Source organism: Chlamydomonas reinhardtii, chromosome 1 (genome assembly GCF_000002595.2).
Source record: "Chlamydomonas reinhardtii strain CC-503 cw92 mt+ chromosome 1, whole genome shotgun sequence".
NCBI classification, from domain to species: Eukaryota; Viridiplantae; Chlorophyta; class Chlorophyceae; order Chlamydomonadales; family Chlamydomonadaceae; genus Chlamydomonas; species Chlamydomonas reinhardtii.
This window is the reverse complement of record NC_057004.1, coordinates 7994481-8019636: the sequence shown is the minus strand read 5'-3', so window position 1 is coordinate 8019636 and position 25156 is coordinate 7994481. Positions and strand designations below refer to the sequence as shown.

The 25156-nt window shown below is 63.5% G+C and overlaps 5 protein-coding genes across 5 annotated transcripts; 4 read left to right on the top strand and 1 right to left on the bottom strand.

Moving 5' to 3' along the window:
- The first annotated feature begins 271 nt into the window (after window positions 1-271).
- On the top strand, window positions 272-1597 carry CHLRE_01g071297v5 (uncharacterized protein). The gene has a single exon (XM_043059090.1). The coding sequence runs from the start codon at window positions 544-546 to the stop codon at window positions 1000-1002; it is 459 nt and encodes a 152-aa protein (XP_042929004.1). The 5' UTR covers window positions 272-543; the 3' UTR covers window positions 1003-1597.
- A 54-nt stretch (window positions 1598-1651) lies between these two features.
- Window positions 1652-11737, top strand: CHLRE_01g070932v5 (uncharacterized protein). The gene is made up of 14 exons (XM_043059089.1): window positions 1652-1755; window positions 1824-1924; window positions 2391-2513; window positions 2600-2646; window positions 2765-2903; window positions 3009-3095; window positions 3182-4690; window positions 4852-5829; window positions 5950-6253; window positions 6397-7192; window positions 7402-8131; window positions 8286-8392; window positions 8617-9154; window positions 9329-11737. The coding sequence occupies exons 1-14, from the start codon at window positions 1683-1685 to the stop codon at window positions 9926-9928; spliced, it is 6132 nt and encodes a 2043-aa protein (XP_042929003.1). The 5' UTR covers window positions 1652-1682; the 3' UTR covers window positions 9929-11737.
- Window positions 11738-12330: 593 nt separating this feature from the next.
- CHLRE_01g070567v5 (uncharacterized protein) lies at window positions 12331-15932 on the top strand. The gene is made up of 9 exons (XM_001700194.2): window positions 12331-12848; window positions 12971-13057; window positions 13257-13416; window positions 13605-13817; window positions 13998-14162; window positions 14415-14524; window positions 14658-14802; window positions 15115-15183; window positions 15375-15932. The coding sequence occupies exons 1-9, from the start codon at window positions 12484-12486 to the stop codon at window positions 15522-15524; spliced, it is 1464 nt and encodes a 487-aa protein (XP_001700246.2). The 5' UTR covers window positions 12331-12483; the 3' UTR covers window positions 15525-15932.
- A 16-nt stretch (window positions 15933-15948) lies between these two features.
- CHLRE_01g070202v5 (uncharacterized protein) lies at window positions 15949-18320 on the bottom strand. The gene is made up of 5 exons (XM_043059088.1): window positions 18127-18320; window positions 17740-17893; window positions 17453-17535; window positions 17191-17302; window positions 15949-17008 (listed from the first exon to the last, which is right to left on the bottom strand). Exons 1-5 carry the CDS (start codon window positions 18161-18163, stop codon window positions 16822-16824), a joined length of 573 nt encoding a protein of 190 aa, XP_042929002.1. The 5' UTR covers window positions 18164-18320; the 3' UTR covers window positions 15949-16821.
- A 100-nt stretch (window positions 18321-18420) lies between these two features.
- On the top strand, window positions 18421-25155 carry CHLRE_01g069837v5 (uncharacterized protein). The gene is made up of 8 exons (XM_043059087.1): window positions 18421-18944; window positions 19101-19205; window positions 19372-19540; window positions 19681-19896; window positions 20082-20341; window positions 20527-22071; window positions 22193-22701; window positions 22869-25155. The coding sequence occupies exons 1-8, from the start codon at window positions 18724-18726 to the stop codon at window positions 24587-24589; spliced, it is 4746 nt and encodes a 1581-aa protein (XP_042929001.1). The 5' UTR covers window positions 18421-18723; the 3' UTR covers window positions 24590-25155.
- Window position 25156: the final 1 nt, after the last annotated feature.

Below are 25156 nucleotides of genomic sequence, written 5' to 3'. Positions count from 1 at the left end.
TATTCAGTGCTCGTATTCTTCAATTTTCCATCTACACTGTAGGAATTTGCCTTAAGGCAATATTTTCTGGGCGTTGTGACTGTGCATGACCGGATGTGCTTCTTTACAGGAGGCGAAGCCCGCCAGGATTCCCCCTGTCCGTGCCTGCCACCGCCGCCACCGCCACTGCTGGGAATCGACTGGGGCCGGGGCGGCCGCTGTAGCCGTCACGGTGGCAGCAGCGGCAGCCGTGAATTTTACATGCAAAATCATGGACTGTCTCTCCCTAAAACGTTGCGTTCGTGCGCATAAGAATGCGACATTACAAGAAGGGACAGTTCTTGGACAGTCCAACCAAGCAGGTCAACATGGAACCATCTCCGGCCCGAAGGGAAACGCCCTCCCCCCATTTGGCTGCCGACCTTCACCAAACCGTGCTACTGGGAGGGCTGACATAGCCCAAGCCCAACATCAAAGCACGCTGAAACTGGAAGACCCCTGCCGATTTTTGGGCAGGGATGTGACGTCAACTCCGCAACCAACATCCGGCACGCGCTGGTGGAGATGCTGCTGGGGCACAAGCGACCTGCATCGCTGCAGACTGGCGGCGGCGGCGGTAGTGGTGGCGGCGGCAGCGGCGGCAGCGGCGGTAGTGGTGGCGGCGGCAGCGGCGGCAGCGGCGGCAGCGGCGGCAGCGGCGGCAGCGGCGGCAGCGGCGGCAGCGGCGGCAGCGGCGGCAGCGGCGGCAGCGGCGGCAGCGGCGGCAGCGGCGGCAGCGGCGGCAGCGGCGGCAGCGGCGGCAGCGGCGGCAGCGGCGGCAGCGGCGGCAGCGGCGGCAGCGGCGGCAGCGGCGGCAGCGGCGGCAGCGGCGGCGGTGGTGGCGGCGGCGGCGGCAGCAGCAGCGGCAGCGGCGGCGGCGGCGGCGGCGCGTGCGCGCATCTTTGTAGCGGAGGGGGCGGGAAAGGCCACGTGGAGGACGAGAGCGCAGCGCCGCCCAAGAAACGGCGCAAGCGCACAGGCTGAGGAGCCGGCTGGTGTCTAGGTAGCGGTCCGCGGTGGGGCTGGCAGGGCATGCATAGCGGCATGACAAGTAGTGCGGCTGTTGACAACTGTGCTGCGTCTTTTTTTTCGTCTGACTGCGGTTGGCTCTGCTGTGGCATCGAGATTGCTAGGCACCTGGTTTGGCTATGTGCCTGTGGAAACCGACCCCGGCTATGTCCGGGCGATGAGGTTGTTCGGCCTCAGACTGTGGAGGGCCTCAGCCCCTTTTCCCGTGACCGGGGAACACTTGTCTTCTCCCGCTGTAACGCTGCCCGTCAGCGGACCAAACAGCAGCCATCTAGGAGATGGAGCTCCACAAGTACTTCTTGTATCCACGACCGACGAAGTGATGGGGCTGACGGGGGTGGCCAGGAAGCGGCCAGGAGTGCTCTGGTGGCCTTGGGTGCTGCGTGGGGTCGCGCGTCGGAAGCCTGCGCCGGTTCTGCTGGAACGTGCCGCATCAACCTGAGAGCCAGGGCGAAGTTGAATGGAGTAACGTATCATTTCCTGCCTGGGATGCTAGGTAGCACACCTGCGCAGGGGTGCACCTGCGCGATGAGGATCATGGTGGTTGACGAAGGCAAGAAACGTTCCCAACGCTTTAGTTTCCATCGTTTTGTCATTCACATTTTTACAGCTGCAATAATGATATAGTTATCAGAATGGATAAAGATTGGGGCCTCAACCCCAACTGGGACGCCTATCAAGCCCGGCCGGCACAGCCGGCTGCAGCTGGTAATCTTTCTGTGTTTTATTCCTAGGTTATATGGTTGCAATGACTCACCGCACGGTTCTGTATGCAGGTTTGGGCGGGCGTAAGGATGCTGCGCCCGCGCCAGGTTCTGCAGAAGCGAGTCTACTTCCCAAGAAGGCGCGACGTGCGCTGAGGCCCACCGTTTGCCAGGCAAGGGGCTCGCTCAGCGCGTTGTCAAGCCTTCATTGTGTTGTCGGGGCCGCTCGCAGGGGAGCTAGGGGCGCCGTTGCGCCTGCTTTTGAGCTCATAGGTTCGGAACTATTATCCTGGGCAAGCCCAAAGTCGGCGTGAGGCAAGGGCACGAGCCATCAATTCGCAGACTCAACCTTGCCCCACGGAGGCCTGGACGATAGGGGTCTAGGTGACATGGTTACACGTATAATGCAGCCTGAGCTGGAGGTGGTTGGGACAAAAGGCCTCCTGAGTTCAGCGACCAGTTGAGGCTGTTGAACTGCTCGTCCGGAGGCCCGCCGTCGGGGGGTCTTCCGAGCCTCCCCTGTGGCCCGCCTGCCCTCCGGTTCACGGGGGCGAGGCGACTGAAATGAACGTGCCTTAACTTCAGCAGATGCTAAGAGGATCACCAACGCTATCATGCCCTGGACTGTACACCTCACAGGTTGATGGCTGCGGGCGGGATCTTTCTGCGGAGAAGGCGTACCTGCAGCGCTACTCCGTGTGCGAGGGCCACTTTAAGGCCGAGGTCGCGGTTGTGCATGGCCAGGAAATGCGCTTCTGCCAGGTACGGGGGCACGCACGTTGCCTAGACACCCAGGCCAGCGTTTGTGTGTTAGTAAAGTGTCCTAATGCCCACCTCATCCCACACAGCAATGCAACAAGTTTCAGGACCTGCGCGAATTCGAGGGCAGCAGAAGGTGAGAACCTGGGCTCGTAGATCTGATGAATGAGAAAGCTCCAGACTTTGCGTACAGCTACACGGCGGTGTACCCACCCCACCCCATGTAACATGCTGTTGCTCATGTCTGCTTTCAGGAGCTGTGCGGCACGCTCCAAGGATCGCAACATGCGCCGGCGGCTCCAGACAACCATGCAGAAGGGCCCGGGAGGTGAAGGCTCGGAGGTGCTATTGCAGTCAACTTCAAACCAGCGCGATGGCCAGAACCCGCAGGCGGTGAGCAAGGGAAGCAGTTGCAGTGTCCGGAAATGTATTGTGGTAGTGCAAAATGGGATGTCAGACGGACATGATTCCACCCTCAACCTTTCCTCACACGTGCAGAGCGGGAGCCCTGGGCGCAGCCCGCCTCAAGGTGGAGGTGCTGCATCTGAAACGAGCGGTGGTGCTGGCAGCGCTGAAGGCTCCGCGGTAAGCGGCCATGTAGGGTTGTTTGGCTTGCTTCTTTGCTGTATCCAGACTTTACATTGGTGCACCCGGCCATTTACGTTGTGCAGGGCGGCAGTGCGGCCCTGCTGGCTGCCCGCCGACAGGGCGGAAGCGGCGGGTCGGATTACTCGCTAGACGCTCACGCAGTTGGGCTAGGTCTGAGTGCTGGGGCTGGTATGGCCGGCATTGGGGGCCCCATGTCCGCCGGACACGCGGGTATGCGCGGCGCGGGCATGCTTGCCCGGCCACTGCATGCGCAGCAGCAGCAGCAGCAGCATCAACAGCAGTACGCTTTTGGAGATGGGCAGCCACAGCAGCGGCAGCAGCAGCACCACCACCACCACCAGACGTTCAGTAGCGGACACGGCGGTGGTGGTGGTGGCGGCGGCAGCAGCAGCAACATGGCTATGGATGCAGACCACCACTACACGGCGGACCAGCGCCAGCCAGGCGGGGCGGGGCTGGGATCATGGGCGCGTTTGGAGCAAGTGGGGCAATCGCCGTACGACGCGGAGGGCGCCCTCGGCCTTGGCATGCGGCATGGACCGCAGAGCGCAGATGCGTATGGCCGGCGCAGCTATGCCCCCGGTGCGTCGGTAGCTGGCGTAGGGCACGTCATGGGCTCCGAAGCAGGCTTCATGGAGGGTGGGGGCGGCGGCATGATGGACCTTGACACACGGGCCCTGGACACTCTCATATCGGGTGGTGAGCACCCCTTCCCGACCCAGCAGCAGGCGCACATGCAGATACAGGCGCAGCAGCAGATGCAGCCTCAGCAACAACCACAGGCGCCGGCCGGCTTGCTGGCAGGCAGCAGCCGGCAGCATGGCGGGCTGGGACAGCAGGCTCAGGGCCATTTCAACCAGCAAGGGAGGAGTGACTCCCCGGCTGCTGGTTTTGGTCCACCAGGCGGAGGCATGGACTCGTTCGGTGGCGCTCCAGACGCTGCTGGTCCAGGAACTAGCTGGGGGCCTTCTCCCGACCAACTGCAGATGATGGACGGGCCTTACGACGGTGGACGTGGGTCTGCCCCCTACTTGATGGCTGGACATCAGCACCAGCAGCAGCTCTTGCAGCATCACGGCAGCATGCCGTTGCCTGGCTCCCACGGCGCCCAGCAGCAGGTTGGGACCTCGCAGCAAGGCCTGGGCACTGTCCGGAACGGCGTCAGCGCGGATCTGCTTGAGCAGCTGCACACCTCGCACAGCCACCGCCACCACATGGCGGGAGCCATGGAGGGCCCGCAATACCGCGGCAGCGGCAGCGGCAGTGGCGGGTACCCGCCGGGCATGTCCGTCGGCACAGCCATGGACGAGATGCAGATGGGTGTAGCTGGGATGCCTCGCGGCAGCAACCTGGGACCGACGGGCATTGGCTCCGCACCGCCTGTTCGCGGGCCGTCCACTACAGGCATGCAAGGCGGTGGTGACTTCAGCGCGCAACGCACGCGTGTGATGCAGTACCAGCAGCAGCAGCAGCAGCCGGCTCATGCGTATTCGCAGCCGCTGCCCAGCATCATGCCGGGGCGCAGCCAGCAGCAGGCACCACACCAGCAACAAGAAGACCAGTCGAATGTGGTGAGTGGATGCGCAACAGCAATCAATTATGTGTTCTTAATGTTTAGGAGACAGTTTGGCATCTCGCATGTACAGTCCTGGTTGTTTCTGGTTGTTTCGGTGGATCGCTATGCACTTCTTGCTTGTGATGCATCAATGCTCATTCTTGATGCGCTATTCAGGCGCAAGAACGGCGCGCTGTGCTCATCCGCCAGCAGTTGCTAGGTGGGCAGCAGTTGCAGGGCCCGGGCCGGAGTGGCATGTCTCAACAGGAGCAGCTGGCGCAGCAGGAGCAGCTGGCCATGTTGAGCGCATACGGTGATAGCAATTTCCTGGGCCTGACGCCCTCGGAGGACATGCAGCTGCAGCTGCTGGCCGGAGGCGCGGGGCTGGACAGACGTGGGGGCCGCGGGGGCGGGGGCCACATGGGCGTGGGCCACAGCCTGGCCGACATTGCTGAGTACTCAGGACAGGACGCCGGCCCCAACTCCACCAGCAGCATGGCTATGGACATGAGCACGGGCGGCGTTGCCGGCACGGGTAGGATGATGCACGGACCCGCCAGTGCACCGCCCAACACCAGATACGGCGGTGGAGCTATGCCAGGGGCCGGGGGCGCCATGGGCGGGGCGCTGCACGGCAGCATGCCGCTGCAGCAGGCGCACGGCGGCATGGCGCCCCGCGGCCAGCACCCTCAGCATCACATGATGGACCCGCAGCACACCTCCAGCGCCAGTGCCATGGATGTGCTGCAGCAGTGCGCACTGGGCTCAGGCAGCTCGGGCGGCGCAGCCCAACACCAGCACCAGGCAGCCCTCATGCGCCCCAGCGGACCGGGCTCGGCTGGCGTACGGATAGGCGGTGACGAGGGGGCTGGGCGCTATGGACGGGGTGGTGGGCGTATGGGTATGGACAGCGCCGGTCGCGGCGTTGATCTGATGCACCACCCCGCCATGGACCAAATGGGTGGCGACGGCGGCGGGCTGGGGGAGAGCTCGCGCCTCCTGTCAGGGCTGCTGCCGGGCACTGGCGGCCGAGATGACGCGCTGGCCGCGCGTGTGTGCCTCAAGCTGTTCAGCTGCATACCGGAGGACCTGCCGGGCGACATGCTGGCCCGACTGCGGCGCTGGGCCATGGCGGCAGACTCGGACGCCATGCAGGTGGAGCCGCGCACTCTAGGCGGGACGATATGTTCCTCAGCGTGCTTCTGACATTTGCATGCCGGTGGTTGGGTTTGACTTTGACTTCTCTCGCACGACATGCTCCCATGCACCCTACAGGTGTTTATGCGCCCAGGCTGCGTGCACGTGATCGTGTCCATCCGCCACAGCGGCGGCCAAGAGGCCATCGAACGCCACGTGCTGGGCAACGGCGACCTGGACGCGGCCGTGGCAGCGCTTCGTGGAGCATTCGAGAGTAGCGGCCTGCTGCGTGGCCGCCGTGTGGTGGTTCAGGCGGCCGAGGGGCCACGCGGCGCCTTTGAGCATGATGGACTCGCAGCCGGCGCCGCTCGCTGGGTGTCTGACGCCGACATGGCTCGTGCGCCCGGCGTGGTGTCCATGATGCCTGCCGCCATACCCTGCGGTGAGACGATTTCTGTTGTATGCACTCAGCCAAAGAGAGTGTTGCTTGAAATTCCAGTGTCACTCATGTTCTTCTCAGCCAGATCTTTCCCCCTCACATTCTCCGACCTTCGCAACGGTTTGCGGTTTTATTGTGCGGTGCAGGCACCGCCACTGTCGCGGTGCTTGCAGGGCGCAACCTGCTGCGCCCCGGCACACGCTACTACGTGCGCTGTGGCGGCCGGTCCTACGAGCTGCGGCCGCTAGTGCAGCAGCCTCACACCGTAAGCATCAAAGCATCAACGCCGACGTCGGGCTCACCCGCAGAAGCTGCCAGCTCGGCTCCTGCAGTGCACACACCGCGTGCACAGCCGCACGGTGGTGGCGGCCACGCATCAGGCGGGCCGGCCACGCCGCCCATGGTTTCTGGAGATGCCTCTGTGGCCCTGGATTCGCCCACGGCAGCCGCTGCGCCCTCCACATCCTCGTCCGACTCCTACGCGTCGTCCGTGCGGAGCGCCGCAGCTAGATCCGAGGCTAACACAACAGAGCACCCGCTCAGCACCAGCACGTCGGTCGACCACGCCTCGGGGCCGCCGGCCACGCCTAGCTTAACGCCAGGCGCTGGGGCAGTCAAGGGAGGGTCGCCGCTTCGACGCACATCCAGGGGCGATGCAGCCAAGGCCATTGCACCAGTGCCGGCTGGCGTTGAGCGCCGCTTGGCTTCCAGCAGTGCACCTGCCGAGCCATGGCGGGCGCCGGCAGCAGCGGGCGCCGCCGGCCAGCTGGAGTGTGTTATGGTGCACGTGCCGGTGCTGCCCAAGCACGGCCTGATGGCGGTGGAGGCCGTGCATGCGGAGGTGGACGTCATGGGTGCATGGGCGGCGGGCGTGGCGTGCCAGGACCCCAGCAGTGCCTGCGAGATCAATGCCTGGATGCGCCGTTGCGCTGATTCGCGCAGGCAAGTCAAAATGTGGGAAGGGGTATACTTGCATGGGTACAGGACGAAGTGAGGCTTAGGTGACTGGTCAGCTGACATTATGGAACGCGGGTGCAAAGCATGCGTGTGTGCCGTTGTATGAATGCGACATAGTAAGAAAGGACAGTCCGACCAAGCAAGGGTGCTTGTATGCTTCTCAACAATTCCCGCCTTGCCGCAAACTGCTGCAGCGCTCGCTGGCTGCTCCTGGAGCTTGGGGTGCTGCTGGATTACGACAGCGTGCTGCCTTCACTGCTGGAGACGTCTGCACACACCCGGCCTGCAGCGGCAGCGGTGGGAGCCATGGACGCATCACCACCTGCTTTGAGGTCCGGGATCAATGCGCATGCCGCCGATGTGGAAGGTGCCTCGCCCAGTGCGCCCGCACCGGCTGCACAGGCGGTCCAGCCGCTGCCTGGCCTTGCCGTGGCGCCGGTTGCGTCCAACCCGCTGCCCCTCGGCCGCGGCCCAGATCACGTGGAGATGTCTGCCGCCGCCAGTGCCGCAATGGCGGGCGCGGGTGCGTTGTCCGCTGTGCCCTACCAGCACCAGCTCCATGCTGCGACTGCGACTGCGACTGCTGCAGAAGAGGCGGCCGAGTCTATGCTGGACCCCCGCGGGGATGGCACCCTGGCGCTGCGACTGCTGCCCTCCTCCGGAGGAGAGTCGGCCAGGCGTGGCCCTCCTGGCCCCGCCTCGCAAGAGCAGCTGGAGCAGCTGCGGCAGCTGGAGCAGCTGCAGCAGGAGCAGCAGCAGCAGCACCCCGAGCACCAGTCGGCCCGGGGCAGCAGCGGAGTGCCATACACAGTGATCAGCTTCGCGCCCACTGGTAGTGATGTCAACGGCAGCAATGCCGGCAGGGGTGCACGTAACAGCGATGGCACAGAAGACACCGCATCCATCTCCGACGATACTTTAAAGGTGGGCTGCAGGGAAGGGGAAAGGGCGTTCGGGATGCCTTTCAAACTCGTTTTAAACGGCTTCCGTTACACCTTGACCTACACGGTACGTTTCTTGCCTGCCAGCCACTCGCTGACAACAAATATGCGTACCTATGAAATGCATTGATTTGCAGGTGCCTGATGCAGCTGTGCGCCCCGCGGGCGTCAGCTATGGTCGGCTGCTGGCGCACCCGCTGCTGCACCCCAACTGCCGCCGCAATATGCTGGCAAGCGCCTCCAGGTATGGAGAACATGTGCGGACATGCTCGAGCTTGCGGTGGTGGTAGTTCTCCCCCTTGGCCAGTGCACTACCGTATGGCTTAGCCCCCGGACGCAAATCCGCCTGACATATCCTGTCTCTCCACATCCCAACGCGCGCTGTGAGCTTGCTCGGCGGTTTCTGGGCCACGGCTCTTTACAGTGTGAGGTTAACTCCATCCCTATGTCCCCACCCCACCCCCTCAGGCTGCTGGTGTACTCGGTGGCTTCGGGCCTGCCGCTGCTGGCGTCGGGTCTGCTGGAGTGGCTAATGGGCATGGAGGCGCCCGTCATGGGCCTGAGCGCCGCAGCCGTCACCTCGGCAGCCAGCCAAGCCCTGCACCCTGTCGCGGATGCGGCTGTAGGCACCGGTACCGGCAGCAGCACCCACCTGACCGCCCTATCGGCGCTGTTCAGTCGGGTGCTGGTGCGGGCCGCCGCCGCCACGGAGCGTGCCGTCGCGGCCAGCCTGTCAGTGGCGGGCACTGTCAGCGCGAGCGGCACTGACGGCGAGGGCGAGAACCTGTACCCAGCCGTTCTGGACAGCGCAGCCATTGTGCCGGGCCTGGTCCCGCCGCAGTCGCCTGGTCTGCTGGCTAGTGGCTACGAGCCGCTGCCGCTGACGCCACCCATCAGTGGCCAGTCCTTTTCAAGCAACTCCTTCACGCTGGAGAGCCGGCTCGAGTCGTTCACGGACGGCGCGCAGCGGAGCAGTCTGCTTGGCTTAGGACTATTGCACCTGGCGGTGAGAAGGGGGCGGGCCTGGACGAAGAGCCGTGGCGTGGCTTTGTCAGTGATGGCGTTTGTGGCGGCTCGGATCACATGCAGTATGCGGATACGCCCGAACCTTTTTCCTTCGCAGCATGCCCTGAACCCGCACCGCACCCCGTTAACTGGCTTACGTCTGATCCGCGTGCAGGTGGCGTCGGGCAGCAGCGGCATGGTTCTGGCCGCACTGGACTGGGCCGACATGTACGGCCGGCCGTGGAGCCTGGACGAGCAGGCCGGGCCCCGCCGCACCTCGCCGCTGCACCTGGCCGCGGCCCTGGCAGACGGCGGCGAGATCTCGCGCCTGCTGTTATCTCTATCCGGCACCGGGCCCCATGGTGGCCAGTGGCATGACGCCTGGTTCATGCTGCGTGACGGACAAGGCCGCACGCCGGCAGACATTGCCGCCGCCAACTCAGACCCGGGCATGGCGGGCGTCAACCATTTCTGCATGCATGGCGAGGAATTGCCTGACGCGGAGGAGGTAGGGGGGCACGGCGGAGACGCAGGGGTCACGGTGGGCGGCCTGCACCGTGGCGATGCAGTCGGCGATGCGAGCACGACCGCCGGCCCCGCCAAGCTCAGGGATGCGCCCACGACGCCATCGCTGCTTCCGATGGAGGTGCAGGAGTCGGCGGGCCAGCAACAGCAACTTGGTCATGTGGGCTCGCCGTTGTTGCTCGTGGGCGGACTGATGCTGGCACTGGCGCTTGCGCTCATGCTGCTTAGCGGCGCGTGGCGCCGCGAGTGAGGCCAGGCGGTCCAGGCGGATGGCAGGCTTAGATGTAAAACGGTACGGGCAAATTTCGGTTTGCTGCCAGTGGGCACTGCGGAATGTTTGTATGCACAGTATTGCGTAGCGATGCGTGTGGGAACGCGCTAAGCCTTCTTCGTATGAATGTGTATGCGGTATTGGGCTTTGTGGCCTGCAAGGTGTAAATTCACTGCAGTCCTGTCTGGGACGCTGGTGATGAGCTAAACGCGTTGTCAATAGGTTGGACGGCCGCGCCTGCAGGCGGTCGGGGAGGGACAGGAAGAGTCAGACTGCTGTCCAGTGCACTGCGCCAGCACTTCGAGCCCACGCACGCAGCCCCAGCGTGCCGGGTGAAGTTCGTATACCGATATGTTATAAAGCGTGTCGTGTGCACCTTACGGACTCAGATAGAGATAGTGTTGAGGCTTGCACGGAGTGCGTTAGTGTCCATAGGAATGCGCCAGTGTCGGCGGCGTCACCTGGCCCACTTCCACCACCCAACTGGCGTGCAGGATCAGTGATGAATGCATTCATCCTCCGCAGAGGGACAACCACAATGTGGCATTTCAAGCAATACTTGTTCATGGCGATATAGGCGGGTGGTTGCAGAGATGAGGGCAGGAAGGTGGCACACTATAAAGACAATACTTGATCGTGCGTGATGACGACCGTTCTAGGTTGCCTGAGCTTGGGTACGCCTGGGTGATGGCCATGGAGCTCCCATCCGATTCGCATTACAGAGTTGGGCGGTGTGGATTGAGGTCGCTGCACGTGTGGCGACAGGGGTGCGGGCTCCGCGACACCAACGCGGCAGCCGACGTCCGCCTCATCACGGCCTGCCAGGAGGAGGGACTGCCGCGGCCGGCAGCGCTCATGCGCCCCAGGGAGAGGAGGCGGCTCACGGCAGGGCGGTGGCGGTGACGTTGCTGGCGATTCGGGCGACGGGGTGGTGGAAGAGGACGCAGGCGCGCGCTCAGCGCAGCAATGCGAGGGGCGGCGCGACAGCAAGCGTGCAACGGGGCGGTGGGGGAGGTGGAGCAGGCGCATGGATAGCTTTGTCGACGAGGGGAGGCAGCTTCGGCGGCCGATAACGCCCATTCACCCCGCTAACCGATTCCAGGTGGTCACAACGCCCAGGGCGAAGGCCTCCAATACGCAATTCTAGTCATTTGCGTTGATAGGGTGAAGCATAAGTTTCCAGGGGAGCAGTACCGCGCCAGTTCAGTGATGGTGCATGGCAAGTGGCCTTGTCGCTGGATGGTTGCCGCTCCGTGCAGATGGGCCGCGGTGCCTGGAAGGGGGGGGGAGGCCCGAGGGCCCCCCTAAAGATGAAAAGGCAGCGGTTCTGTAATTGAACGGAGCAATTTACTGAATAAAGCACGTCCGGTTAGAAATGCTGAGTAGCAGGCTCAAGGAAGCTGGGGGGGGGTAGAATCTTCCAAAACAGACCCCATGCTGCAAGGTTACGACCCCTCAAAGTTGCCGGTCGGTCGGTTGGTCGGGGTGAAGGGGGGATCCAATCTCGAAAGTTGGGGCGAAACCCACGAAGTTTTGCACTGGTTCGTGCCGAGTTTTGTTCCTAGCGCTTCTGTCCTGCCGCACGCGGCGCAATGGGTGTAGCTCGACGGTGCGTGCGTAGGTACACCCCAAACCCAGCACACGTGCATAGTTTGGGGCAGTTTGGAGAGCGGCAAGTCGGCGTTTCGGGAGATGCCTGGGGACCTGGTCAGGGACAGGCCGGTGCCGGCCGGGGTTTGCATGGGTGAACGTAACAGCATATTTCATACTATCAAGTAACATCGGAATAAGCCGTTGCATAGCAGGCCAGTCTATCAGGATACTTGGGTGGAGATGTCCACACAGGTCCACATGTCCGTCGGCCCAAGTGTGTTCCCAAGGCGGATCATTTTACACAGCGATAAAGCTCACCGAGAGCAGTCGATTGGCACCAATTTAATAAGAAACTAAGGGGTTCTGAGGGGTTTTGGGGGGGTCGGGTCGGTAGGTAGGTCGGGGTTCCGGGCCGCCGGGTAACAAGAAAAGGTTGTTCCCACCCCCCCCTGCCCATGCCACAAAATCTCCCCGACCCCCTGACCTACCGACCGACCGAACGCCCCTGCCGTACAACCCACCCACCCCCCCCCCCCAAACCCCTCAGAATCCCATGCCAACTCGCCTGTCACGGTGGGGGCATTTGCTCTGGGTCGCCAGGGCTCATGCCAGCAACTGGAATGGGATTGCTACTGAGTGGCATGTGGCATACGTGCATTTGCCTTGAGCTGGCAATGGCTGGGTCGACAAAAGGCCTCGGGAGCTGAGCGGCAGGGTCGGGCTGGGCGGGGTGAGGTCGTCACTGTCGCACTCATCGCGACTGATTTATGATGTCTACTCATATCGTGCTGAAGTCTTACCTTTAACATCGGTGCACAAAAGCGCTCTCGCCTGCTTGTACACCGCGACTTCAGCCTCCTAGCCGCTGCAGAAATCTTCGCAACTTGCAATTGATAGTTTGACAATTTAGTAAACGCTAACGATACGCCATATCAGCTGTGATGTCGTCAAAACGTCAGCGCATAGCGGTGGAGCTGAATGGCGAGGCGGCGGACGTGGTGGCGCCCTCGGTCTGCTACCTGCCGAGTATGCAGGCAAATGGCACAGTTGATAATGCGGGCGCACCAACTTTGCCATCGGCGGCAAAGCGACTCAAGTTCAGCGTGCATTCGCGACGTGGTGCGCACGGCGGCACACAGCTCGTGCAAGCGAACCTCGGGGACATTGAGTTTGTCGGTCGCAGCGATGGCGACGAGAACGCCGGCATGCAGCCGTGCTGCTACGCGGTGGGCGTCTTTTCGCCGGCCGAGGGCAAGCTCCGGCTCACGGCGGTGGCGTCGGAGCGCCTCTTCCGGCTGGACAGCAGGTGGGCTTTCACATATCCCACCCTGGCATCCAAGTGTGCTCCCTGTACGGACGATATGCAAGCACGCCGTGGCATGGCTTGTGTATTGACTGCACGCAACTACGGTTGCTACCTGATGGCAGGCTACAAGGGCTGGTGTACGCACCCACGGGCGCGGGTGGCGATGAGGACGCCAGTGCCTATGGGGCGCGCAAGCTGGCGGCCAAGAGGTATGTCAGGGCCCAGGTGACTGGGTGGACAGCCGGGGTGTGGCCGGCTGCTACCAGCACCCAACAGCGGCGCTTTCACGTCTTGGTGTGCCGCATGGGTGCACACATGTCTGTACCAACGGCCATGCCATAAGGGGCAAGGTTCGACAATGTGCATGCAAATGCGCTGCTGTGTGTCCTCGCCTGGCCCCTGCGTCAGGCTGGTGGACGAGTTCGGTTCCACCCGGCGGCGGCGGCAGATGACTGCTCGCGAGGCGGGTGTGGTGGCTGCGGACCGCATCAGCGGCGGTGATGCGGTCAAGGAGATGCTGGGTGGCGTGGCAGCTCGAGGCCAGGGACAGGGCCTTACAAAGGAGGAGGTGGGTATTCTGAACCGTGCAGTATGGACTTATCGCCAGCATGTCAGGGCCTTACGCTCAATCGCACGTCGCGTGCGCGGAGTACCGTATGTGTCAAATGTGGTGAACACAAAACATCAGCATTACTAGCGTGCTGCATCCCAGCTTGTATGGTCGGCAAACAAGTGCATTATGTTGGGTGCACGCAGGTGCAACGCAAAGCCTTTGAGCGGCGAACCGTCCCGCCGCACAACCCATCCGGCACCACTCCTGTGGACGCCTACCCGCTGGAGCTGCTGCTGGGCCCACACGGCACCGGCGCGGTGGTGGGCACGGAGGCAGAGGCGGCCCGGGTGCGCGGCGGGGCGATGGCTCGCGAGCTCAACACGGGCCAGATCTACAAGCTGGCGGAAGACGCGGCGGTGAGTGCGCCCGGTGCTGCGGTGTAGTCCGAGGTGGCTGCCTGTGTTGGGACTAGGCCTGAGGTGGTGGTGAGGGGTCTACCGCTGCAGCAGGGGGCAGGGGTGCCTGACGGCTGACGGTGTTGTACCGGTTGTGCTCCCGAATGCTGGATCCACCGTCCCCTTCTGTGTAACGTGCAGGAGCTGGCCAAGGCGCGTGAGAAGAACTGGCTGCACCCGTACGTGCTGTCTCGGCTGGGCGCGTTGCAGGCGCTCAAGTCCGGGGCGGACGACCCGCTGCGGGCGGCGCGCGCCAAGCAGCGGGCCAAGTACCTGGCACTGCTGGCGGCGCTACTGAGGCTGGAGGTGGACGGGGCAGGCGGGGGGTAGTTTTGCCTATCCCAAAGAAACCAAGACCCCCGGGGAGGGGTAATGGGCGGAGTGCGCATGGGGTTCTGCAGGAGTGAGCCGCGGGAGTGAGCCGTGTTCGTCACTGGTTACGTAAGCTCGCGTCAGTGCGGGACTGCCTGGGGTAGATTACAGCGGCACCGCCGCCAGGGTATCCTCGCTAAACTGCATCTGCTCCACCTCCCTGCAATGGCGCCCTTCACGGAACAGTCCAAGCACCACCTGGGCGTCAAGGCGGAGGGCATGGAGGGACTGGCCAAGGAGCTGCGGCTCAAGCAACCCCTGGCGGAGCTGCTGCTGGGCAGGTTCTACAACCGCACGTGAGTTTGGGCGTTGGGTGCCGTGAGGAGTGCGCTGCAAGGGTATTTCCATGTTGTGGATTGAATGCGACTTTTGGGGTCACACTCGTCACTCCGTGCCGGCCGCTGCACAACAACACACACATATACACAGCGAGGACCCCGCCCGTGGCCCCCGCTATGAGCGGCCTGACGCGCTCAAGGCGCTGCTGCTGTCATATATCCTGGCGGTGGCGGTGGTGGCGGACGAAGGCGTGCTTGATAAGGAACAGTTTGAGGAGCTGCGCGCGGCGCTCAAGGTACCGAGGAATAGGGGTGTTCGCTTTAAAAGGTGGTAGACTACATGTGCTGCCGCGTTCAGGTGGCACATTGTTGAAATCGGCTGGCCTTTTAATCTTGACTTGCAAGTGACAGCGCGGCAGCACAAGACGTTGGATATCCCTGAGATCTCCGCGCCGTCGTTTGTTGTATCAGGTCATGCATTTGCAAAGCCGCTGTCGGGGATCCCTCTTAATGGTTGTCACAGTCTAAGTGTTGAGCTTCGCGCCTTCTTGCCTCACCTGGATTGTGCCATGTTCCCGCTGACGGCCTGCTGCTGCCTGGTCCCTCAGATGGACGCGACCAAGATGGCGGCAGCGCTGGGGCAGCTGGGCTGCCAGACCAAGGCGGGCAAAGTTAAGGTGGGTTTGGGACAGGAACAAGGCCGTCGAGGTACTTGACCGGGCTGTGTGAGTGTTTACAAGCGTGTTGTGCTGATCGACTCACTGGCAGCCAGTGCCTGTGTCATGTCGTCCTACGGGTGCTGCGCTGTCAGTCTTGCCTGCGGGGATCTACACACCGACTCCACCTCCTCTTATTGTTGCTGCGTCAGGTGGAGCGCGAGGGTCGGGTCGTGGAGGTGCCCTCCTACAGCGCGATGCTGCTCAAGCAGCCCGACCCGCGCGCCCCGGATGCCAAAACGCTGGCGCAATGTTTCCCGGAGCTGCGCCTGGACCGGCCCAAGGCGGGTGGCAAGAAGTAGCAAGAGAAAGCAACCTGGACGACCGGCGGTTAAGTGTAATGACTTTCATTCTTGGAGTATTGACGTCGTGGCCATTAGGGGGCTTGTGAAAGATGACAGTGGCGCAGGGGTGTTATGGCCCTTTATGGCACGGGTATGGCACGGGAAAGCTGTCGTGTTTGGACGCAGCTGTTGGATGAATGCATATATGGCTGGTGGCTGGCACCAGCAGTTTAGCGCTCCAAATGCGGCGCTGAACTTTCTGAGCAAATGGGAGCATGAGTTGCCTATTGGCTATCAGGTGGGCTCAACACTTGTGTGGATACGCACACATCAATGTTGCTAGTCCGCAATCACAGGATGTGGATGGACGCTATCCGACATCACATCCACATGGCACAAGCTGTAAGCCTGTAACAACGCATACCCCGCATCCCTACCAACGCGGGACCCTTAAAGCGGTGGCTTAAACTTAAAGCAAGAGTTTCCAGAGGGCTGGTGGCTAGGGGCATCCGTGCCCATGGGGCCGCGGCTTTCGCAGTGTCCCGACGTGTCACGACATTCAAACTGCGGCTACATAGCAGAACAGGCAACCAGCCAGGACGAAGTAATGCGCTTTATCTGTTTATGCGTAAGAATTTAGCGCCTGTCATCCGCGTCTCGACATCAGACATCACGCCTTTGCCAACCAGCCTCACTTGCCATTTACAGGCCTCCCGGGCCCATCACCGCCAGATCACAATAGGGTATTCTACAAGGAACGTGCTATAAGGGAACGCCGTCATATCCCCCTCCTGTAACTACCTCGGCTGAAGCTGCACAAAGATGTCACGGTATGCAGACATTTTACCACTTCATAGGCACTTGGACAGGTGCCTGCTTGCCTGCGTGGACCTGTTTCCCCCAAGCCTCCCTGGCTTCAAAACCCGCAGCTGCCTGCTTGCCCTAAGCTCGGCTCTCCCCAGTTATCCAGCCCAAGTTACAGCCCCAGCTCTCCAGCTCAAGCCACGACCCTGGTGCCCTCCTGACTGGAGGACGCCTCATTCCCGACTCAACTCCTAAGCTACAGCCCCAAGTCCCCGTAACCTTCTGCCAGTGCCGCATCTCGACAACCCCGTCTTCCGCTCAAGAGCCTGCACTCCGGTCAAGTTCCCTTCCCCTAGGGCTAGTGGTCAAAGCACTTAGGGTGTCGCCATACACTCTGGGTGTGCCGCCAGAACGCTACCCAACCGATCCTAATTGCGCAAAAATTTCAAGTTGCATTGTGCGCGTGGCTATGACAGGCCCCCTTAGCCGCGATCCATTTACCCGCAGCAGCTCAAGCGCACTCCAGTGGCTCTAGCGCCGCAAACGACTTGCGGTTGAACCACATGAGCATCTTGGTGAGCTTGGGCGAGTCCAGCCCTGCGTACTGCGTGACGTGCTTGCAGGTGAAGGATTTGGGGTAGGTATGGCTTGCCGCAGGCGAATGCTCCAGCACCATCTCCAAGGGGGCGTTGCCGGCCCTGTCGTCAACAATGTCAGCGAGCAAGTAACAATTTGAACCGGCTGCGACTGACGTGATGGCACCGGTTCGGGTACAGGGCAATGATACAAACATCTGCGATGTCCCCCACCAATCCATGCAGAGCACCTATCCAAGGCACTCCCATCAAGGCAGTCCCATATCCCCACACACGGTGCGCACCTGTTGCACAGCACCACCAGGCCCGCTTGCCGCATCTCAGCGCCATCCGGGTTCTTGATGGCCGCCGCCCGCCACTTAAAGCCGGCCACACCGCCGGCGCCCTCACACTCAACTGCAGGGTTCACGCAGCAAGGGCACATCAGGGCTAAGATGCCGGTACGCTTAGTACAAGCTGCGCGCGCGTCCGCGCAGGCCCAGGTGCTGCAGCCTGTTTACTGGATTGGGATCCACGAGGCCTGGTTACATGATATCCGTTGTGTACCTTTACGAATTGTCTTCAGGTTCAAGCGACCGAAAACAAAGGTATCGTCCTGGTCGCCCAGGTACTCAACCGACACCTTCTTGCTGCGGATTGGAAACGCGGAGCCAGCAGTGGTAGGTTGGGAGTAAGGCCTACATGCCCATTGGCCACAGCTCCGGCATTCACCCTCAAGAAGCCAGTGCACGCATACATGTGGCGATTGGCGAACCCATCCCAATGCTCATCAAGCATGACCATCCATCCATCACCATGCACCCAGCACCCACTGACGACCCACACAAGCATACCTGCTGCAAATGAGCCGCACCGAGCCGATGAAGGCCTCACCGAAGCTCCAAGCGTCCTCCACGAACCCGACCTCCACACCAACCAGAGTGCCGCCCGCCGCACACTCCGCAAAGCGCCGCGTGCCCTCGTGGAATCCAATCATGGCCAGCGGATCTGCAGAATCCAGAAATGTCCCCGCACAGCACACGGTGTCACGCTCTTCGGTGGCATGGTCGTGTCAGGGACGCACATAGGTAGGTGCGGTGCACCAGAGTTGGCGACTGGGGGCAGCGAAGCGAGTAGCAAGGCTGCATAGCCAGAGAAGCATTCGCGACCAACGCGCCTCCCTTTTACGGGCAAGCGCGGTGGGAAGTTGCAAGGAAGGAATTCCTGTGATCGGTACTCGCCTTTCTGTACGCTCTCTGACCTTGCGCACCCAGCCATCCCCAAAAGCACTATTAAAAGTAGCGGCAGCATCTTTGCAGCTGCAAACGCCTCGCCTAGGAGAAAGCGACTGTCAAAACGAAGGAAGCACACAGGAACCTTCATGTTTGCGGCATTTCAGCCTTGTGGCAATTTGTGTCTGCGTTCGAGTGTCTGGGCTATGGCGGTTGCTGAATTTGCGATGCATAATGCAATGAACCTCAGAAAGCTTGCTCAAGGAGCGCACAAACCTTCAACCGGTGACATACAGTATACGTGTATGTTGCCAAATACTAGCACTGCTTTTGCGAGTTGAGCAACAAACAGCACTTCGATAGTGGTAGTGGCTGGCAACAGATACAGAAATACCTACCCGCAATAGTATATATAGTATGAACCAGTTATATTAGGCCTTACCGACAGTTGCGGAGGGACGCATGCCTGTGGACGCTTCCGGCTGGGCTTGCTCACAGCCGCGGTGTCGCCTTAGAAGCCTTTTATGCAGCTAGCTGCGGTCCCGTTACCGCAGCCGCTGGGTAGCGCGGGAGCACCTACCAAGCCCCGTTGGTCACCCCACCCGAATGGGCACGCTCGTGGGCGAGTCCACGTCGTGGGGCCGTGGTCTGCGGGACTCTGACGCCGCAATCTGGAGCAAAGGCGTCGTGAAGGAGAGTAAGGCCATTGATGCCGCCTATGCAGCCCTGCATGGCGGCAGCGGCCAGCCGTTCCCACAGCACGAGTGGACGGGAGAGGTCAGCACGGCCGGGAGCAGTCTCGCCCAAACCTCGCCCAAACCAAAGCGGTGAGCCTGAGCATGGCAGTGCGAAACTGGCTTGTGGCGCCTTTTCCTGTGTGTCTGAGTTGTAGCTGAGCTGCGGCATGTGAAAGCTCATGTGCGTTGACTTGGTTGCCGCGTTCGGGCGTGTGTGCGTACGGTACGCCGCCCTTCCTGCCCCAGGAGCCCCAGTATGAAGGTGGCGTGTGCGGCGGAGGCGGAGGCAGACCTGCGGGCGGTGGAGCTGTGCCAGAAGCCCTCTGTGGCACGCACACAGGAGGATATCAAGTGCGTGGATGTGGGCTGTCGGCTGTGGACGGTGGGCTCGCTGTCCTCTCGGCCTGCATCTTTTTGGGCTGCCCTAAGCAGTTCCAACCCGCCGCCGGCCCCGTGCGCCGGCCCCCTGCAACCCCTGTTCTCCCTGACCCGCCCCGCTCCCCCCGCTCCCCTGAAGGTTCATCTGTGCCTACATGAACGGGCTGTCGTACTTCTTCAGCCTGTGGCCGGCGCCGCTGCAGTGGGAGCTGTGCCGCCTGCTGACGGTGCACATCCTGGCGCGCAGGGAGGTGGCGCTCAGCCGCGGCAGGCCGCCGGATCGACTCTACTTTGTGGTGCAGGGCAAGGTGGGGCGTGCGGATGTGCAGCCGACACCTGGCCAACTTGTAACACGCTAGTCAAATGCATGATGACACTGGGCAGAGCCGTGCCTATCATGAAAAGCAGTATTATCACATCTGCTGCTGCCCGCGCCTCCTCTTTGCAGCTGGACGTGCGGCTGCCGGTGCCCAGCCCGGGCGGCGGCCGCGAGGAGCGCACGCTGGCGGTGTTGTCCCGGGGCCACACGGTGGGCGAGGCTGTGCTGCTGAGCGCGGCGGCGCAGCACACCAGTGTGGTGGTGTCGTCCAGCAGCGCCATGCTGCTGTCGTTGTCGCGACCCGACTTCAGCCGAGCCTTTAAGGAGGTACTGGACATACGCCAGGTGCGCAGGCGCGACAGAACAGGCGAGGGCACACTTCAACATAGAGGACATGTAGAGGGTCAGGGCCTTGGTAAAAGCTGTGGCTTGCGTCGGATAAGGAGTGATACACTGATACCGGTGGCTTGTCTTTCACTCCTCGCCCGCTGCCCTTTCTTGCTCTCCCCCGGCGCAACTACTTGTTGCAGGCTGAGCGGTTAATGTACCTTCGCCTGCACCCGCTGATGGTGGGTCTGCCGCTGTCGGACCTGGAGGCGGCCAGCGAGGTGCTGGGGCTGGCCTTCTTCCCGCCCAGCACCCGCCTGTGGCCACTGGAGGACAGCCGCGAGCGCTGCCTGTACTTCCTGGCGGAGGGGCAGGCGCGAGTGCGTAGGGCGGGAGGCGGGGCAGCCGCTGGCGGACGTGAAGGAGCGCAGCACGATGGTTGCGGAGCCGAAGGTGCCACCGGGTGAGCGGGAAGGCGGCTCCGGAGGGCTGGGTTCATCATTTATTAGAGTCAAGGAAAAGGAGACTCAAATAGGCGGCAATCTGGCATTGCTGTGCAGGCTAGAGGAGCAGCAACATGCATGCTGCTGTATGTGGTGTACTGCTGCGTCTTACCTAGCGCCAGTCTTTGCCTTCTCCTGTCCGCAGTCCTTCCATGTACGACCGCTTCACCATCTCCATCTTGGGCCCGGGCGATATCTTCGGGCTGCCTTCTTCCGAGCAAGCTCTGGCGCTGCAGCTGCAGCAGTCCGTTATGGCCGCCGCAGCAGCCGCCACGGTGCCCGGCACCGCCAACCCCAGCGCTGCAGCCACCCTGCACCTGGCCGCGGCACTGGGAGGCGGCACCACCGCCAACAGCGCCGTCAACCTGTTGGCCACAGGCGCGTCTGCGGCCGTCACCGCGGAGCCGTCTCTAGCGGTGCTGAGCCCCTCCGCCGCGGCGGCGCACGGCGGCGGGGGCCCGGCAGGCGCGCACTCGCCGCTGGTGGGACTGGCCAGCAGCGTGCACCTGGGCCACGGCGCCGCCACCACTGGGCACAGCGTAGCACACACGGCGCACGGAGGGCTGGGCGGACACGGACACGGTGGCGGGCCCACCCAGGGCCGGGAGCGGGAGCGCGAGCGCGAGGCGGGTGTGCTGATTGAGTCGTACAGCGGTGTCAAGGTCTACACCATCAAGTACTCGGACTACCCGCGACTGCCAGCCAGTGTGCAAGGGGTGCTGCAGGCCGCCAATGCCTTCCGCTGGTCCTACTACGAGGGCCGTGTGGTGGGCCTGGCGCGCATGGACAATAAGCGCCGGGACGCCCGCCGCGAGCAGCTGGCTCGCAACCGCCACAACGCGGCGTTGAAGAAATCGGGGGACTGCGGTGACGAGACGCTGGGCCGCTCCGCTGCCGCCAGTGCCGCGCTGCAGCTGGCTGAGCGCGACAAGCAGCTGCTGGGGCGGGTGCCCATCATCAGCGCCGGAGTGGCGGGCTTGCCCGGCATTGCCTCGGCCACCGCGGGCGGGGCTGCCGGCGGGGAGGGGGACGTGGCTCGGCAGCTGGCGACGGCGCGGCGGGCAGCACAAGCGGCAGACGCGGCGCAGCAGGCGCGTGCCAAGTTGCAGCAGAGGCAGCAGCAAGGCGAGGGCCAGGGTGATGCCGAGGGCTGGGACTTCGACCTGCCTGCTTGGGCGCAACCTGGTGGTGGCCGCGTGCTCGGGGCAGCTGGGGCCGGAGCGGCCGGAGGGCAGGAAAACCGCACTGGCGTGGCGGCGCTTCAGGCCACGCTCAAGGCCGCCGCGGCGGCTGCGGCAGCCATGGCTGGCACCGCCAGCGGCCGTAAGGTCAAAGGCGGGGGCCCAGTGATTGCAAGAGGCGGCGGTGGCGGCATTGGTGCTGTTGACGGGCTGGACGGCACCTCCGTATTTGAGAGCGCCGTGGGCTCTGGCAGTGCTGGGGCTGGGTCGGGGTCAGGTGCCGCATTTGGCACCGCCACCAACCTGCTCAACCCGCAGCTGTATCGCTCCGCCAACGGTAAGGCGCTGTTGGCGGTGCAGGCGGGCCAGCTGTGTCGTGTGCTGGCGGCGGAGCGGCAGCAGTTCGACGTTATGCGGCGGCCGGTGCTGCACCCGCCGGACGAGTACGGGGACGCGTATGACGAGGACGAGGACGCGGATGCGCCCTGGGCCGCCTTTAACTACAGCGGGTGCGTGCTGCAGGAGGTCATCCACACGGATGCGTTGTGCCACTCTGCATACACGCGCATGGCCTTTGCATGACCCTGCATGCCGACAGCCCATTCTCCTGCCCTGCCCTGGCACCTGCAGGTCGGAGTCGGACAGCCGCCTGGGCCGCAGCAGCCGTCGCCCGGCAGACCAGCCTCTGACCACACAGTACCTCACTAGCCGGGCAGTGGCCTCGCCGCCGCGCGACCCCACCGCCTCCCTAAAGCCCACTCTCAACCTGCTGCACCCCTGCAGCCACGCCTTCCCCCGCGTGCAGTCTTACCGCCACGGGCAGGGCTCTTCACCGTCCGCCAATCGCTCAAGCGGCTCGCCCACCCAGCTGCAGGGCTTCCAGGGCCAGAGCCCCCAACCCGGTAGCTGCGGCCGCGCCCCGCAGCAGGCCACAGCAATAGGCTCTAATTCGACTAGCGGCGGTGGTTGCACCCGCCATGTGGTGCAGCTGCCCCTGGACCCTCGTGACGTGGTGGAGACGGAGCAGCCGCGCACACTGGTGGCGCCGCAGTCCATTCGCCAGCGCCATGTGCTGCTGTTCCAGAATGCACAGGCTATGGCAGCGGCCGCCAGCAACTCACGAGCATGGATCAAGCCAGGTGCGTGCGTCTGCGGTGTGTACGATGCGCGTGTCATGCTAGGGGAGGGCTTTGTTGGGCGTATCGAACTCGGCCAAGATGCCTCTTGTACCGTACTGTTGTAGGGCTGGATTGATGAGTACGTGCCGCAGCTCTGACATGCATGCTGTATCCCTACCGGTCCGCAGTGCGGCAGCCCCGCCCCAGCTACAGCCGGGTGCACCGCGCCAGCCACCCAGGCAGCGGCAGGAGTGGACACGGCTCCGATGGCGGCGCCTCCACTGCCGCGCTGTCGGAGATGCAGGTGCAGGCGCCCAGGGTTGGGGGTGCTGTCGGGGCGGCTGGCAACATTGGCCTGCCAGTGTCGCGCTTCGGCGGCCCGGGCAGTTCGCAATTTGAGAGCCCGACGTCCGCCGGCCGGCGGCCTGTGCGGCCCGACGACCGGCTTTCCCGGTACGGCTCCATGGGCCGAGCTAGCAGCGCAGGAGCGGGAGGGCCAGGAGGCAGTGGTGGTGGCGGTGTGAAGGTCAGTGGTCACCGCAGCAGTGGCTCGGGCGGCGACGGCAGTGGAGTGCCCACCCCCAGCGGCATCGTGCTCATCTCCTCCGACTTGCCCTCGCCCAAGAGCGGTTTCGGCGGGCGGGCCGGGGCGGGTCTATCCCCCGCCTCGCCCGAGCTCAGCTTCTCTCACCTGGGCATTCGCGATGTGGACGAGGACGGCGGCAGCAGCAGCAGCAGCGGCAGTGGCGGCTGTGACTCGGAGGTGCAGCTGGATGGCAAGGATGTGGGCTGGGGCGAGGGCGAGGGCGGCGACCACCTGGATGACGAGACGCTGCTGGCGCGGGTGCCGGCCCGGCTGCTGGGGGCGGGAGGGCGGAAAGCCGGGGCGGGAGGCGCAGGGGCGCTGCCGCGGGTGGTGCCCATCGTGGACGGGGGACCAGGTAGTGCCGCAGCAGGCCGCGGGGTGCCGCCGCGCAAGGGGGCGGCAAGCCCTAGCGGAGGGCCGCTGCTGCCTTTACCGCAGATGCTACCTGTGCCTCCTCCCAAGCAGCAGTCGTGTGCCAAGCCGCCCGTAGCTCCCGCACCTGCGGCGGCGGCGGCGTCTGGTGCTGTAAACGCGGGCGCAGCTGAGAGCGCTAGTGGCGGTAGCGGCCTCAACAACACCATGCGGCGGCGAGGCGGCGGCGCAGCTGGGGCCGGCGACATCGGGGCCTCGGGATTGGGACCCGGCGGCGGTATGCCGATCAGCGGCTCTTCAGGGTCGAGCCCCAGCGCACCCGCTTCCAGCCAGGCGCTGGTGCCCCCGCAGCCCACCGGGTCCATGAGCGGGGGCAGCTCAGCGCCGGCGGCGGTCAATGCCTCACCCGGACCTCGTGCGGCGGCCGGCCCTCAGCGCGGTGGGCTGGGCGGCAGTGGCGGTGGCGCGCAGCGGCCCATGGATGCCGAGTTTCCTCAGGACCTGGACGAGCGGCAGCTGCACCAGTCGCAGCACACCCACCACCACCACGTGGGCGCACATGTGGCGCTGCAGCCACCCCAGCAGGCCCCGCAGCAACCGCAGTCGCCGCATCATCGTGGCAGCCCGGCGACGGGCGCTACTATGGGTACGGTTGTTGTGGGTGTGCAAGGCCGGGGACAGCAGCAGGGGCCCGGGGCAGGTGGCGCTGGTGGGGTGCCGCAACAGGGGCCACAGCAGGGGCCAGCCTCAGCTTCTGCAAGTGAGTGCCCGGGGCCGCAGGCCTCATCTCAGTTGTCACCTGCGCCTGTGGGTCTGCCGCCCGCCATCGCGCTGGGCTACGAGTCGCTGGACCCTTTCGCGTGGGCCGCACTTGCGTCCCAGGTGGGCCCCAGTATCCGGACACCCTTCTCACAGGAGAACCTGCTGCCCAAACCGCAGTGGCAGGCATAGGGCAGCATACGGGTATCCATCTTTGTGTGGCTTGCAGGAAACAGTTACTACTAGCACTCAGAGTCACGTTGGCGGCGTCAGGCAGTGGTCATGAAGTATGCAGGTATCAGGGTGATGGGATGAACTGCGGTATTGTGTGAAGAATATGTGCAGGAGTGCGGCTGGTTGTGAATGCATTGCAATAGTGATGGTGGACATGTGCGGTTTCACGTGGCTGCAAGCGACAGCCCGGGTGTGCGATGGGACAGGGTTTAGGCAGGTTGCCGAGGTCAGCCCGGGTCACAGGTGTGGTGCACCTGAGTACAAATACGGTAGCGCCACTTGATTGTCGCGTCCGGGTCGTGGTTTACAGTGTGTTCCCATCATATGAGAGGCGCCTTCATGGGTCCATGCGCTGAATACGTGCTGCGTAGTTAGTTGAGGTGGCGGTGCATCGGAAAGCCGTGGCGGTGTTGGCCGCGGGTTGCGCGTTAGTGCTTGGCTACGGTTGCACGCTGGACACGGAACTTGACGCTCAAGCATGAAGACATGAAGACATTATGGCTTGATTGTAAGCCCCTGTCTGGG